At 56.7% G+C, this 16283-nt stretch overlaps 1 protein-coding gene across 30 annotated transcripts in view; it reads right to left on the reverse strand.

Moving 5' to 3' along the window:
• BIN1 (bridging integrator 1) overlaps positions 1-16283 on the reverse strand; it is a 51846-nt gene that overhangs the window by 14527 nt on the left and 21036 nt on the right. For 22 of the 30 annotated variants that reach the window (XM_019717963.2, XM_074334349.1, XM_019717960.2 and 19 more), the window contains exons 2-9: positions 11528-11608; positions 7148-7202; positions 6818-6912; positions 6509-6604; positions 5328-5435; positions 4419-4511; positions 501-586; positions 275-350 (exon numbers count right to left, since the gene is read on the reverse strand). In XM_019717963.2, the coding sequence (XP_019573522.2) occupies positions 275-350; positions 501-586; positions 4419-4511; positions 5328-5435; positions 6509-6604; positions 6818-6912; positions 7148-7202; positions 11528-11608 (690 nt within the window). The remainder of the gene's footprint in view (positions 1-274; positions 351-500; positions 587-4418; positions 4512-5327; positions 5436-6508; positions 6605-6817; positions 6913-7147; positions 7203-11527; positions 11609-16283) is intronic. The other 8 variants (XM_019717971.2, XM_019717976.2, XM_019717967.2 and 5 more) reach the window with 1 other exon arrangement.

The following is a 16283-nucleotide window of genomic DNA, read 5'->3' on the forward strand; positions in this document are numbered from 1 at the left end:
TGTCTCTGTCCAGGCAAGAGGAGTAGACTTGGAGCAGGAAGGTGGCCAGGGCTGAACAGCCTCCCCAGCACACGCGACAGTTCCCACTGGGCAGAACACTCTGGATGGGGAGCTCCTGGAGAGCACGGGCTAGAGAGGGGAAACACTGCGGTTGTCAATGTGTGCAAAACCTCAGCAGGCAAGAGGGAGCTCGGCCCACTGGTTCCATGCCTCTACCCTGGCCCTGGGCAGGGTGGAGCGTGCCCCAAGGCCCACAGGAGTCTGCAGGGCCTACCTTGCTCATCTCCTTGTGGAAGTTCTCCTCCAGACCTGCAATGCTCTGAAATGTATTGACGTAGAAACCTACACGGCTGCAGGAGGGAGGGAAGATGGGCAAAATGAACGCACAGGTCAAGGGGGAACACACACTGACACACATCTGCCTCAGCAGAGACACAGCCCTGCAAGGGCACACATGGCAGCCGTGCAGCCTGGGGAGGAGGCCAAGGCCCGGCCCTCACCTGTTCCATAGGGATGGCAGCTCCTCCTGCAGGTCCACGTTCATCTCCTCAAACACCTTCTGGGCTTTGATGAGCTCCTCCTCGGCCTGAGGGGACGGCTAGTCACTCCATCTGCTGGACTTCTGTCCCAGCCAGCCCAGGCCAGGTCAGGCCCACCCTCCACGACCTGCACCCCAACCTCCCACCAACACGGAGGTAGAACTGGATGTGAATGCTGGGCAGACTCCCCTGAAGTCCCTTGGGCCCTGACTAGGAGGCCACCTACAATTCAGGCTCAGGCCCCCAGGGGCTGCTCCAGGAAAGGGATGACTGCGCTTCTAAGGCAAAGGGAGAACCCCTCTCTCTGGCCCAGGTGGGCCAGGAGGGAGGTAAGGGATGTGTAGGGCGCAAAGGGGCAGACGTGGGGCCAGAGCTGAGGAGGCACAGAAAGGGCAGAGGCAGACCCGGACCCAGCCAAGTGGGGACGTGTCCACTTACACGTGAACCCCTCTCAGGCTAGGTGTCAGCCTACTGCTCAGCTCTCTGGACCTTGCTGTCCCCCTGAGTATTCCTTCCCCCTCTCAAGGCCACCTTCTATTCAGGTTCAGCCAGCAGCCTGCATTTCACCTCAGCAGAGTCTTTCCTACCCCACTCTCCTCTATCACCTGTTCACACCAGATACAGGGCCAGGCCAGGAGAGGAGGGGGCTGGGCAGCTGGCCAGGGTGCCTAAGCCACTCCAAGGCCTGCCTCCCCAGGGCAAGGTCCTCACCCTCCATCTGCTTCCATCCACCAGGTGGTGGCGCTAAGACCCCATCGCAGGGCCAGGAACTTAAGGAAATACAGTGCAGGTGCCCCAGTCTGAAGGCAGAGGGCCAGTAGAGGGTAGGGGTGAGTCACAAGACCCCAGGCCAAGAAGGGGCTCTGCTAGCTCATTCTGGAGGGTGCTGCTGGAAACAGTGACTCAGGAGGGTGACTTAGATTCAGGGTCTGAGTCACAGTCCAGGAATGTGGCAGGCCCCACCTAGGAGAAAAATTCCTGCCAGCACCCTCAAATTCCCAGGCCTCTGGCAAAGGCGGCCAGTGGGGCTAAATGCCAAATTGCCACAAAGCACAAGATTTCTGCAAGCCCACCAGGTTGTCCCATCCAGCGTCAGGCACCAGGATCTGCCCTGTCTCCATTGTGCCCAGAACTGAGCCTGGTGACATGGGAGTGGGGCTGGAAGGAGGGGCCACTATCACTCCTGACTATAGTTACCTTCAGGTTCTTGGAACCTAAGTGAACATGAGCTCCTTGCCTAACTTTTAAAAACCTAATTTAAAAATTAAAGATACTTGGTTGGCCGGATGGCTCAGTTGGTTAGAGCGTGAGCTCTCAACAACAGGGTTGTCAGTTTGATTCCCGCATGGGATGGTGGGCTGCGCCCCCTACAAGTAAAGACTGAAAACGGCGACTGGACTTGGAGCTGAACTGCACCCTCCACAACTAGACTGAAGGACAACAACTGATGGGTCCTGGAAAAACACACTGGTCCCCAACAAAAACTTTTTTTAAAAAATTAAAGATACAATAGGGGAATCTAAACACACATGGCTCGGCTGCTCCTGGGTGGATCAGGTCTGCTGTGCCCTCCAGGCCATGGCCCAGACCAGGCCTGCCTTACTCTTCTGGGCACCCCTGTGCCTCCCTGAGAGCTACTGACGACGGTCTGTAAAATCCACGAGTGATGCCCACACGTCTAGCCACGAGTGCCTCGCACTGTGATGCATGCCTCCCACCCCACTACCAAGAGTTGGACTCAAGTTACATGTCCCCCAGGAACCATCTTGCCACCCCAGCTCCTGTACCTGCACAGACTGACTCTCCATAGGGTTCAGCCTCCACCCCACAATGCTGGTCCTAACTGCCTGATAAACAATTGTGACAATGACAGTAATGATGGCAGCATCTCGTCATTGTACGCCAAGCCCTGTCCCCAAGTCCTAGGAATACTGCAAAGAACAGGGTGCCTCCGTTTTAGAGTTCCTGAAGGTTGGGCCTGAGTCTGTTATTCCCTCTGGGTCACATTCTCATATCCTGGACCTTTCAGAAGCACTGGGGTGGCAGCAAGTGTGGGAGAGCGGCACACGTGGTGGAGGCCTTTAGCCCCAGGACTCTGCTAACATTGACAGACGGGCATGCACAGCATACCCAAAATCAGCCCACTCACCATGCAGCAGGGCACCAGGGTCCCGCAGACAAGTTTTGGGAGACTACAGCAAGTGTGAAGAACAGCTCAAAACTAGTGCTGGGGCACCTTGAGCCGGTCAGCTCAAGAGAGCACAGCCCACAAGGTTGTATCGTCTCCCCAAAGTCAAGTCAGCTAGCAGGGCAGCTCCAAGCCCCAAGTGCCCAGTTCACAGTCAGCCAGCTGCTCATGGGAACCCTGAGGCTCCCCCATTTCCAGCCAGGCATAAGGCAGGGTGGGGGCAGGAGGAGGATACGCACAAGTAAAAACTGGATCCAAATGGAAAAGCCAATTTGGCCAAAAGTTGAAACATCTGCAGTCCAACATCCAAAGATGAGATTACTTGCTTTAGCCTCCTGTTGCTCCCCAAGGATCCCCAACCACACCCATCCCACGAGCCCCAAAGTAGCTACAACATCACCCTAGGCCCCACAGTCTCCCAACAAAAAGTCACCTGGCCTCCTACACATATACTTTTTGACCAAATCCATTTCAGAAAAATTATGCAGAACGCTGGCTTTGGGTCAGTGGCCTCCTTTTCCCTCCAGCAGGAAAGGCCCATCGCAGCCCCTCGCTCCTCCTGTACCTCCTGTGGCAGAGGAGAACAGGCCGATCAAAGACCCCCAGGCCACAGCCCCCAGACCCTGGGGAACCAGGGTCACTTTGCCCTCTGAATCCAGCCCACAGCTTTGGCCTAAAAGAAATCAGGCAGCGAATCAGGTAAGAAAGTGGCCCTGAGCCCATGCTGAGCCTGGAGCGCTCCACATCACAGGCACTCACACATGTGGGTGGAGGTGATGAAATCAGAAGGTGGCCCAGAGAGAAACCCCACCTCCTGGGTGGGCCTGTCATCTGCCCCCAGCCCAGAACCATGAAGGACGCTGGAATCGTGCCAGTTTCATTGGTTAGAAAACCACAGGCCACCTCTCCCAATGCATTGCATCCCATGGCCCCAGCCACACTGGGTCCATTCCGAGAGCAGAGGACTGAGAAGAGTGAAGTTCTGTCAGGGGAGTCGTATTCTTCAGGAGTTTTGAACCAAGAAGCCCTCTGGGACCACTGTGGTGCAGAGTGCCCCAATAAAACTCCCAAACAGCCAACCCCAAGTCTCAGTGTCCCAGCCAGACTGAAGAGCTCTCCCAGGGTCTCCCCAGGGGCATCATGGGGCCCATAGGTCGCTAGGGTTCAATGAGCCTGGTCAGCTGTGGCCTGACCACCCACAGAGAGCCCCAGACCAGGGCCTTGAGTCAGGTGAGTCCCAACGTAGCCACTAAGCAGCTCTGGGACGCACGGCAGGAGATTTGCCCCTCTGCAAATTTGTCTCCTCAGTAAATTCAGGATCACCACATAGTTCTTATGAGGCTTGAAGGACAACACATGACAGTTCTAGGGCTCCTTAGTGACATCACATCCCTCCTTGCAGGAGCTCTCCCAGAAGACAAATGGCTCCAAGGCTTTCCTGGGCTCCTGGAGGCTAGGATTTCAGGGACTCTCAGGACACCAGAGACCCTGGTGCTGAGCAACAGACCCAGGTGCATCCCAGTCAACCAAAGCCCCCAGCTTCTATCCCTTCCTATGTTTGACCTGGCACAGACATTTGAAACCAGCACTGCCTCCCCACCCAGGGCAGCTGGGCTGACAGGTGCCCAGTGCCAGAACAGGACAGCAGACGAGAAGGCATCAGCACGTGCAGGGTTAGAAGCCAGTGTCACCTGATTTCGCAGCAGGTTAGTTTGAGCTACCAGATGAGCCTGCAGTTTGCCTTGACACCACTGGGGGGCGGCTTTCTCAAGCAGCGAGACAGGCTGGGTGTAGGGAAGTCAAAGGGAAGGAGAGTGGAGAAACAGGAGGGAGACGGGGAGAGAAACAGAGACATAGATATTAAACACCAAGTCCAAACGTCCCGAACGCGGTGACAGACAAGCTGGCCGCCCCTCCAGGGGGCCAGACCCCCATAGCAGGCTGCGAGCATTAAGGAAGCCCCAAGCGAACGGGGCACAGAAAGGGTGAACTCCAACTGTAAAGCAAAATGTGAGAATTGTTAGCAGGGGCAGAGGGGCTCAGCAAGCAGGGTCCTGCCCTGAGGTGGGGTGGGTGGATTCATCCTTGGGGCTATATGGAGAGTGTGGCCAGCCCAAGTCCTGTGCTCCCCCACTCCTCACCCCTCAACCCCCATGCCCACCCCAACCCTACCCGGCTAATCCCAGTGGAGACAGGGGCACATTGGATTCGGTGATGGAATCCCACTTAGCACAGCAGGCCGGCAGGGCCTTGCCAGTGAGACCCAAGTCTGCCCTTATTCTGGAAGGTGGCCTCAGAGTGAGTGGGGAGGCCAGGGGCCAGGGCAGGCACCATGAAACGGACCGGAGCTGGGCCCTCACCCACAGGATCAAAAGGACCTTCCACTCATTCGTCCTGGGCCCAGCCCCGTCCCCAGTCTAGCTCTGGGACCTGGTAGTAGTCACAGGTAGGAACCCATCCCTAAGGGGGGGTCAAGGTTTCCCAACCCCAGAGGAGCGTTGAGAGCCAGGGTGCAAGGGGCAGGTGAGTCCCAGGGTCCTGGGCACCCCCTCCCTGCTTTATCTTCCTGAACACTGCGCTGGCCACTCTCCAGCCCTTACCTTGGCAATTTTGGCGTCATCCTTCTTTTTGGCCGTTTGGAGTGACTCATAATGGTGCCGGGCACTGTCGTAGTCCACCAGCTTCCGGCCTCGCTTGGCGATGCGTGACTAGGGAACAGATGGAAGAGGAGGGAGCTGAATGGGCCTGGCACAGGGCCTGCTGCGATGCTGACCCAGCTGGGCCCAGAGAAACTGGGCCGTGGACACAGGACCCAGATGAAGCCAGAGGGCCCACACAGTAGGCCAGCTCAAAAAGTGTGTCTAACACATGCTTGAGACACTGTTGCTCAAAAATTTCTGGTGGCAGACCTCTCTCCTTCAGAGCAGTCTATGCCCTCTGTGGTCCTTTCTTATATATACAGAGGTCAAACCACTTCCTTGCAATATTAACCTATTTGTCAGTACCCAGCAGCCACTACTTTGTTAGATGAGCCTCTTCCATGACCAGGCCCTCAGATCATTGAAGATGCCTCCTGGGCCCCAGGTTTCTCTTCTCCAGGGCCATCACCATCAACCTCCCTTCCTCACTCCCCACAAGACACTTTTGGGAGCCTGAGACATCTGCATTGGATGGCCCAGGGGGCCAGCATGGAGTGTAACCCTCAGTGGACCAGGTCCAGCATGATGGTCACTACCTGGGCCCCTCTTCATCCATGGCCGAAGCACCTAGGTCCCACTGGCCTTGGTGGAGACCCTGGCACACTGACAACTTACAGCACATACCCAGGCCCAGCAGAGGCAGATGGCGTTTTGAACATGCGCAATCACACAAAGACATCCAGATAAGGGGTGACACACAACGCTACACATTCCCTTCCAAGTACACACAGGGCACTTTTAGGCACATGCCCAGGCTGGACATCCCCTTGTACAGTCCTACAGACTCCACAGTGGCATGGCCACATACACGTACATGCACCATAGGGTCCCTTCCCATAGCCTGGAGACCTAGAGGTACAGGGCCCGCAGGTCCCGGCTCAGAAAGGCCCAGGTCTGGGGGCGGGCACGCCAGCTCAGCAGGAGCAGCCCTGGAAGGATGAAGTACCCAGCAAAGGGGATGCCTGTTTTCAGGACAGAGTCACCTGAGTGCCTGAGCCAGCCCTAGACTGCCCTCACCCCAGTCCTTCTCTACCTCTCCAGCTCCTCTGAATAGGCTGCCAGCTCGACAGAGAGCCTCTCACCTTGATGTCAGGGAACTGGCCCAGGTATGTGTCCATGGTCAGCAGCGCCTGGTCCACTAGCTTCTGGTGGTAATCCATCCAGAGGAGGTCATTGTTCTGAAGGAGGCAAGGGCACGTGAGGGCACCACCAGGGCCTCCAGCCACCCCAGCCCTAGCTCTCGCCTCTCCGGAACCTGGGGGCCAGCTCTTGCCCCATCACTTCATGTCTTGGTGGCTTCTCAGAACCTCAGTTTCTTCATCTGTACAATGGGCTGGGGGCTGAGGCCAGTAGAGCCCTGTGGGAGGGCTGGGCCTCCTGGCATGGCTCACCTCAGCAATCTTGTTTGCTTCATCCCTGCCAGGCCAGTCAGGTTCATACACCTCCTGCAGACACTCATTCAGCTTCTTAGAGGCCTCATGCATAGCTGTAGGGCAGAAGGGCCATGCTGCAAGCAGGGCCATGGGGGCCTAGGACAGGGGGTTCCCAAAAGCCCAAGACGTATATGGTCCTCCACAACAGCCCTTGCCCGTCCCCCATACACCCTGCTGCCCTTCCCAGTTCTTTACCCGTTGGCTCCACACGGGGAAGGCCTCTCCCGGGGAAGGCCCTTTCCTGTGTCCCATGAAGTCCGGCCCACCCAGGCCAGGTCTGCCTCTTACCTTTGACAGAGGCCAGGTAGGTCCGGAGATCCTTCTGCAGACGGGTGCCCTCATTCTGCAAAGAGAAAGACAAGGACAAGGTGAGGGCCTGGGGGCACACCCCATCCCTGAGCCTCTCCTTCCTGCACTCCCTCACTGACAAACGGAGGCCTTCCTGATAGCCACCATGGGTCAGCTGTCCTCATCAGAGCACTGGGAGAGCTAGAGCCCTGTGCCCAAATGGACATTCATAGAGTTTATCAGCACCTGTCTCTTCCAGGCACTATTCTCAGCCCTGTAAGGAAGACAGGAAGACAGAATCCCCTCTGCCCTGCACAAGACACTGCGGGCATGCCTGAATGACACACACACAGCACAGCATATGTGTATGATGGGACCGGCCTGCCCTCAGACAACCAAGGACCAGGTGACTAAGGAGCACAGAAACATGGGCTGGGGTGGGGGTAGGGGATTCAGTAACCACCTGGTACCTTGCTCCAAAAGCTTAGGTGGTGCCCGAGACCAGCGGGCTCCCACTGTACCATGCCAGGGGCAGGGGCGGCCCTGTGGGGAAAAGGTAGGGGAAGGGCCTAGACAGGGTACAGAGAAGTGTGGAGATCATGTCCAGGTCTCTCAGGACACAGGCCCAGCTGAGGGGGGATGGAGGATATAAGAGGAAAAGGTTGATGAGGGAGAGTGGGCCAGGTAGTGAAGCCCCATCATGCTGGCCCTGACCCGCTGGGAATCACGCTTCCAAACCCAGCTTCTATTCCTGCCAAGCCTCCAGTGCCTGTCTACACTGCACCCCAAGGAAGGGGTTGCCCACAGGGTGGGGTGCTGCACTTGCCCAAGCATCAGGCCGTACCAGGGCCCCTTGTGCCTCCCAAACAAGGCCACAGTATGAACAGGCATGCGGGGCACAGATGTACAAGGGGCCACCAAGAGTCTGCCACCCTCAAGCCAACCACAGCTAGGCCCCTAAGCCAGCTTCACAGTCAGTCCCCAGAGCCAGACACAGCCCTCCCCCATCGAGCTGCCTCCTGCAGGGCAGCACCCAGACCGGCCAGCACAGAATGGGTGTGTTCACTTCCAAGCTAGCTCCCTTGGCCCCCCAAACGGGGTGTCTGAGAAACAACTCTCTGAGCTTCCCGGGGCTCCAACACTCTTGCAGAGCAACTAAGGGGAGGATAAAGTTCTGGACCCACTGCCCCCTTGGCCTGCTCTCTGGGATCTGGACTAGGGAGTCTGGAAGGGCACCACAGCCTTCCCAGGACCAACACCTAGAGCTGCTTGATGGAGAGGCGGCTTGGTCAGGTGCTCCCCACCACCCCTGACATCAGCTCCCATTGGTGGCCTGAAGACCGAGCCCCCATCTTCCCAGTGGGTCTAAGGGGCAGGAGCGTCCCCTCCTGCATGGATCCCCTCTGGCTCCAGCTGACTCTTGCCCCTCTGTAGTCAATGTCAAAGGATCTTCACTCAGTAGCCCTGGAGCAGAGCTCTGGGTGGGCCCTGGGGACAAGAAGGAATCAGACCTGACGTACCTCAGTAACAGATAAACCGCAACCATGAGTCCTGGGGTACAGGCTATAGGTGGCCCCTCGGAGGAAGAGTTCGGCCTACCTGGAGGACCCTGGATGGCTTCAGGAGGGCCCGAGCTGGGTTTGCAGTACTCAGGGGGAGAGGGCATACAAGAGGGTCCCCCCAGGATTTCTCAGTGCAGGGACAGGAAGGCAAGGGTGCTGTGACTAGTGCTGAGTGGGCCCCCCAGGGGCTGTGAGAGGAGGTGACAACAAGGTGACCCATACCTTTTCCTCCATAAGAAAGGGTAGGAATTTGCTTCCTTGAAGACCATATTCCCTGCTTAGTTTATCAGCACCTGCCTGACTAGTGCTGGGCCCACTGTGCTTGGTGCTCACAGGGAGATCATCAGCTTCCAGGATTCTCGTACTCAACCTTCACCACACCTTTTCCAGGTCCCAAAATCCCTGCAGGTGGCAAGGCCAAGCCCACTTCAGCTCCCAGAACTCACTCCCTCCAAAACAGTGACCCTCACACCTTTCTAAATCCTAATACCCACCCCCCAGGGTCCAGTTACCCCCACACACCAATCAAATCCAGAATGCCTGGCTACCTTAACCCTCAAGGGAGGGTTACCCCAAGCTTTGAATGAGACCTCAAATTCACCTCCTCCTGCTACCACCTTTGGCCCCTGAATAGCTGGCTATCTCACCCAACCTGAAGGTTAAGTTACTACTCCATGTGCATAACCAGGGAGCCCCCAGATAGCAACCAACACAGCACTGGCCTCACCGCCTGGCCCCTCTGCCCAAGCATCAGTGAGGGACTCCTTACCAAGAGCCAGGGGCCCAGAGGGGATGACTCTGAGGGACAAATGAGGAGAGAAACACTCTGGTCACACCTGTAGGGCCAGACCACAGGAAACCTGAGCTCCCAGATCTGCACTTTCCTCACCTTCTACCAAACAGATCAGCCTGCTCTGGGGTGGCCCCATCACCCCCACTCCAGGCTGTAACTCAGGAGCTGCTGTAATATTTCCCTGCAGCCCAGCCAGTTGCCCTCAGGACTGGGGCTCAACTCCAGAGTGGGAACCCAAGAGTAGACAGCTCTGAATTTAAACCCTCAAACACCCACACCAGCTGTGTGGCCTTGGAAGAGTTGCTTAATCTCTCTGAGCCTCAAGTGCTTCACCTGGAAAATAAAGAGAATATTAGCATCCACCTCAGGGATGCCAGGCTTGTGTCTGTGAAACACACAGCAGTACCTGGTCCACAGCAGGGACTCTAGTACCCACGGCCCCTGAAAGACTTCCAGAGCAGCACCCCACAACTAAGGAAACCAGTTCAGTAAGAGACGTGCCCCAGGGGCTTACAGGAGAAGAATCAGAAGAAAGGTTTCAGGTTTCTTGTTCAAGCCTCCATTTCACAGGTGAGAAAACTGAGGCCCAAGGAGCAGAGACTCACCCAGGGCGACAGAGGCAGTAGATGCGTCTGTCATGGTGCCTACCTGGGCCTTGAAACACCTCCCACTATTGGTCTGGGGGACAAGACAGGATCCATAGGGGTGTCTATCCCTGCCATGGGAGGCTCTGGACTAAGCTCCTGAAGGTGGATGTGGCCCTGGAGGCTTTCCCAGCAGGCTCCCCGGCCCTCTCCCCGCAGGCTCCCCGGCCCTCCCCCAGCAGGCTCCGTAGCCCTTGGCAGTAGGCTGTCAGAGTTCTCCATAAAAGGCCCCTTCCCTGGGTTCCATTCCAGCGTGGAGATGGTGGTGCTGCCTTCAGTGCTTTCAGAGGCCACAGACATGGACAAGGAGTAGAGAGAGACCTGGTCCCTCCCAGCCTCCAGTCTGAGCCCATCTGCCCCTTTCCTAGCGGAGCTTAGACTCTGCCCTCACTTGCGATGCCCATTCCCATTCCTGTGGCCTCTTCTGGCGCCCTTCTCCATCTGTCACTCACTGGGGCAGGACTGCAGAAGCCCTAGAGCCACCGCCCAGCTCTCCTTCCCTTCCTACTACCTTGGCCCTCCCCAGGGAGGGTGGAATCACCAGGGTCCTCTCACCCCCCTCCTTCTGTTGTCCTCAGACACAGCCATAGCATCTGGCTTATTCTAGATTTAGCAGATCTCTTTGGGGGAATGGTTTCAGGGACAACCCAGTCAGGTTATTAGAGCCCTTCAATCAAGAAGTCCTCCCTTGTATCTGACCACTGCCCCCAGGCTGCCAACATGATTAAGCCCCTCTTGTCAGTGGCCACTAGCCTATAAAGGGACTTGGTAAGAATGCCCTTAAAGTTCCTTGCAATCCTTGGAACCAGATAAGTATGGGTCTGAATCTACTCTAAACACTTGGATGGTCTTGGACGAAATACCCAACTTTTATGAGCCTCGGTTGCTCCATCTATAGAAAGGGAACAATGATACAGGGAAATATCTACAAGCCATGTACAAATGGCTTGGCCTAAGCCACGCATACAAATGGCCACACAGCCAGGCGTAGCCGATGCTCAGCAGGTACCCGAATCAAGTCTGCTCTGCTCCCACATCAAATTCAGCAGTTGCCGCTCTCCTCACAAGAAGCTTCTATAGCTCCCACTTGCTTTGACATTCAAGGTTTTCCAGACTCTGACCACAATGTATTGCCTGCTCCCCCACCAACCTTTCTATGTCTCATCAAAGACCTAAAGTATCCCCCTGCCCCTCGTCTCCCATGCTCCCTGCTCAGTGCCAGTGCCCCTTCCTCTAGGAAGTCTTCTGTGACCTTGCCAGCCCACACTGATCCCCTTCTCCAAGCTCCCCTACTCCACAAATTCAGTTTTTGACATTTTCACCTGGCAGCCACTGTTCCATTTTCACAAGCTCCCTAAGGCCAAGGGCCACCCACACTCACCAGCTGCTTGTTGAAATTCTGGACACACTGTTCAAACTGCTCATCCTTTGTTTCATCTGCCTTCCCCAGTTTCTGGAGGACCTGCAGAGGCAGATGGAGAAAGGAAGAGTGTTACCTTGAGAAAGAGACTGGCCAAACCAAGAATACCCAGTCACCAGTACTACAGATCCCTCCCCCACCTCAGGCAGAGTCTTGGAGGCCCACCAATATCAACAGTCCAGGGTGCTTGGACCATCAGGTCTCACAGCTGCTATGATCCCCAAGGGCAGGACTGCGTTCATCAGGTCTTGAGGCCTCCCCACGCTCTGTTCTCCCCAATAACTCCTGGGCCCTAAGGCTCATGAATCCCAGAGGGAGGAGTAGAGCAGGCCCTGAGCTGGGAGGGCACTGAGCGGTGGCCAAGGATCAGGCTCTTTGTGTCACTAGGAGTCAGCTCCCAATCTGACTCCATTTTCAGATGTGACCCACTCTAGCCACCGTTCCCTTCTCCACAGCCCAACAAGCCATGCTGGGCCCACCCCTGGTGTGCACAGGAGCACACACAGGACACAGAGGCTCACAGGCATACCCACATGACCTGCTCCCAACAGGAAATCTCAGAAACTGACTCTGCCCTCTCTGCTGAGTCCCAGCTGCCCCTTTTGAGCTGTGTTGGGGAGAGGAGGTGGAGGGCAGAGGTGGAGATGGGTGAGTAAAGGGACGGAGGGAGGGCAGGAGGGAAGGAGAGAGGAAGGGAGGGAGGGGAAAAGAGGGAGAGAGAGAGACAGACAGACAGACACCCCCAAGGACAGTAGAAGAGACTAAGAGGAAGCCCTGACCAGAAGGGCTGGCCCACCAGGTTTTCCCAGAGTTCCCTATGATGGGGGGTGGGGGGTGATGGGGATTGAGAGAGGGGAACCAAATAAAGAGGTGAGGGATGAGGGCAATGGGAGAGAGCACAGAAAGGGAAAGACGAGATGGGGGTGCAGAAAGGGGATGCTGAGGCAGAGATGGGGTAGGGTGTGCAGGGAGAGAGGGAGGCAGAGACAAAGATGGAGAAGAGATTGCCATCTACAGCCCTGGGCAGACACCTCTATTAAGCAGCAGAAAGGACAACACTGAGATTGTTCAGCAGCGACAGTGGCCACAACCCAACAAGCACGAGAAGGATACAGGTGGCAGGCAGTGGGTGTGGCAGGTGGAGGAGAAAAGGCTGGTACAGGGCGAGGCTGAGTACCCTATGGGGCTGGGCCACACAGGATTGGGGGGCCAGTCCAGCAGCTGTCAGAGACCAGCAGCTCATCATCCCACTCCCTCAACTATGTCTTCCCTTCAAAGACCTTGAAGTGGGCCACACTGCCTGGAATGCCAGCTCCACCCATCCAGGACCCAGGCTCAGGTCCCAGACTGAGGGCTGCCCAGTTCTAGAATACAGTCCAGACCCTTCCTGCTGCTGACTGTCCTGGGAGAGCCTGTGCTGCCCTGCTGCTCCTTCTCCTGCTGGCCCAGGGGCCACAGCAGGCCAGTCAGTTCTCAGGTCCCTCTCTTATCATATAGTACATCTGGCCATCTCAACAAGCGCCTGTTCTATACCTCGTCCCAGACAGCTCCGCTGGACCAGCAGAGATCAACCAGATACATGTCCAGCCCCAAGAGAGAGGGAGCCACTTGGGCCTATGGGAGCCCAGGGGAGATTCCATCTAACCTGGGCAATCGAGGATTTCCTGGGTGAAGCAGCAGCTCAGATGGAGCAAGAACTTGTAGCAAAGGCAAGGAGACCAGAAAGGTGAGGTTCATTACTAGGGGATTTTGAATCACTCAGGGCAACTAGAGGCCGCAGAGGATGGTGAGGAAGGATAAGAGTGGCAGGAGGAGCAGGGGTTGGCACTGGGGACTGGTCTACCAACGAGTCTATGCTACATGGTCAGGACAGTCTACTGGGCAAGTGCAGTTGGCTACCAAATGCTGACACTAGGTAAGAGGAGGAAAGCAAAACAAACAGCCACACCCATGGACTCCCTATTTCCTGTGGCAGCTACCTGCAGCTGGTCTCAGGGACCCAGGGTGGCTGTGGAGGTACCTGAGCTTGCATAGGAGACTCACCCCTATCAGACACCCACCACACAGCCCCACCACCTCCAAAAAGAGAAATGGATCCCTGTGTAGGAAAGAATGTCCAGAAGTTAGCAGGGCCACCGAATAGGCCAGAGGCCCTCAGGGAGCAGCATCAGAGCCGGGCCATTCTTCAAGCCTGGAAAACCAGGGAAGGGGCTCTGTCCACCCGCCGCCTCGCCTTCTCCCCAAGGAGATACTCCATCGACAAAGATCAGGACCTGCTTCAGGGCTACGACTGTGTACACAGACATGCACACCCAGCCCCAATTCCCAGATACAGCCGTGTGTGCGCCACCCAGACAGCCAAGGCCACGGGGGGAAAGGCCAGATACAGCCGTGTGTGCGCCACCCAGACAGCCAAGGCCACGGGGGGAAAGGCCAGATACAGCCGTGTGTGTGCCACCCAGACAGCCAAGGCCACCGGGGGGAAAGGCCAGATACAGCCGTGTGTGTGCCACCCAGACAGCCAAGCCACCGGGGGGAAAGGCCAGATACAGCTGTGTGTGTGCCACCCAGACAGCCAAGGCCACGGGGGGAAAGGCCAGATACAGCCGTGTGTGTGCCACCCAGACAGCCAAGGCCACTGGGGGGAAAGGCCAGATACAGCTGTGTGTGTGCCACCCAGACAGCCAAGGCCACAGGGGGGAAAGGCCAGATACAGTGAGATCTGCCAGGCAGTGAGAAGCCCGCTGAGGAAAGGGACTCTTACTGTCTCTATCAGCCTCAAGTGTCTCACCTAGAAAATAAAGAGAATGTTAGCACCCACCTGAAGGCTCATGTCTGTAAAGATGTCTCTGTACCAGGCCCACAGCACATACTCAAGTAACAGGACGCCCCCAGAAGGGGGCCTTCACAGCAGAGCAGCCTTCACACAAGTGTGGGCCCGGCCTGACACCAACCAACCCTCACGCCTGGTCCAGACAGGTGGCATTTCCAGATGCTAGGCAAGTCACGTGCATACTCACTGTTCATATGTGCATGGGCATACATGTGCACACAGCAAACTCCTATTCATCCTTCAAAACCTTCCTCAGCCAATGCCTCCTTTGTGAAGCTTCCCCTGCCCTCTCCCTCTCACACACCACCCTGTACCACTTAGGGCCTGGGAACTATTCTCCTCATTGCTCTGTGATGGTGCCTGAGAGTCTGCCTTTGGCCCTGCCCCAGCCACGTGAGCAGCCTGAGGTCAGGGACAGTGTCCAGCCCTATGTCACCAGCTCTTACACAGGGCTGGACACAGGGTGGACATACAATATGTTCTTGGTGGCTGCTGGCTAATCTGAGCCATGGGCTTTGAGGGCAGTCATGACTTTGAACAAAACATCCCATCTCTCAGCCTCAGTCTTCTCTCTTATGCAAAATGGAAGTGTGACACAGACACTCCTGTGTCACACTTGTCATGTACTTATCAAATATGTCTCCCTTTGCAATAAACAAAGGGAGGCTTTTTGATGATGGGACAGAGGACAGGCACACAGGTCCCCCACACATGGTACTAACCCAGAAGGCAGCAGTGGGGATGAGTTCAGCAGCCAAGTGCCAGCAGTCCAGGAAGACTTACCAGTGTCACTGTGGTTCCTCTCACCACATTCTCAGCTCAGCCAGATACGAGTGGAGCTGAAGCGCCTCAGAAGTGATAACCCGGGCCAGGCCAGTTCAGAGAGAGGAGCTGGTGGCAGGAGGAAACCTCCTTCTGACAATTCCCACAGTCCAGGCTCTCTGACCCTGGGCTGTGAATCAACCAGGCCAGCGGCCCCACCCTGGGGGCAGGAGGGAGGCTCACCAGACCCGAATGAGTGACTCTTGATGTCTGCGCTCAGTAGGGGCTTCCTGTGGCCAGGGTGCTATGGAGGAGAGGTGCTGCTTCCCCAGCCTTGCAGCTGTGACCTTTCTCACACCCCAGAGCCTGCAGTTGGCCCACTCCCCACTGGTACAGGCATCCTGCTCTCTCCTCTGCTCCTCCCGGTTAGCACACAACCTGAGGACAGGCAGGCCCTCAACACACAGGTGCTTCTGCACAGCTGTGCTGCCCAGTGACCAAACCCGCAGAGGCAGAAGGGCCCTTGAGGCCAGTCTTGTTTGAACTAAGAGCAGTTTATCACTCACTGTGCAGCCAACATGGCACTTTACAGACACCAAGCACTCCCTCCTTACAGGTAAGTGTCTTCACCTTCATGTAGCCAATGGCAGGTGAGCATAGATAAACCAGGACACAGAGCCTAAGGACTTATAGTCAGGAGTCAGCGCTGAACCACTCTGCTGCACCCAAACTCCCAAACTGGAAGCCAGGCACCTGGTAGACCTCACTGGCCCACAGCACTCACAACACGGTGTCATGGGCCTGTCTGCAGGCTTACCCGCTGCACTGACGCCCGGTGGTCCTGCTTGGACTCAAAGCTGAGCCCCGAACCCCAGGGCCCTCCCGTCCTGGGGCCTTTGACTTCCACAGAGTGGCTACACCCCCTGCACTGGTGGAGACACACCCACATCTGAATGGCATGGCACAGGGTAGGGATAAGTACTTTCTAGAACCTAAGGCTGCGGAGGGCAGAGCCCAGGGGCCCAAGAGGGCAGCTTGAGGCAGGAAGGGCTCACATTCTCAGTCAGCCCCACTTCCAGGCTCTGGGCCAGGCAGGAAAGCTGGGCACCCCCAGAGGCCATG

The sequence above is a fragment of the Rhinolophus sinicus genome, linkage group LG01, assembly GCF_036562045.2.
Source record: "Rhinolophus sinicus isolate RSC01 linkage group LG01, ASM3656204v1, whole genome shotgun sequence".
In the NCBI taxonomy this organism is placed as follows: Eukaryota; Metazoa; Chordata; class Mammalia; order Chiroptera; family Rhinolophidae; genus Rhinolophus; species Rhinolophus sinicus.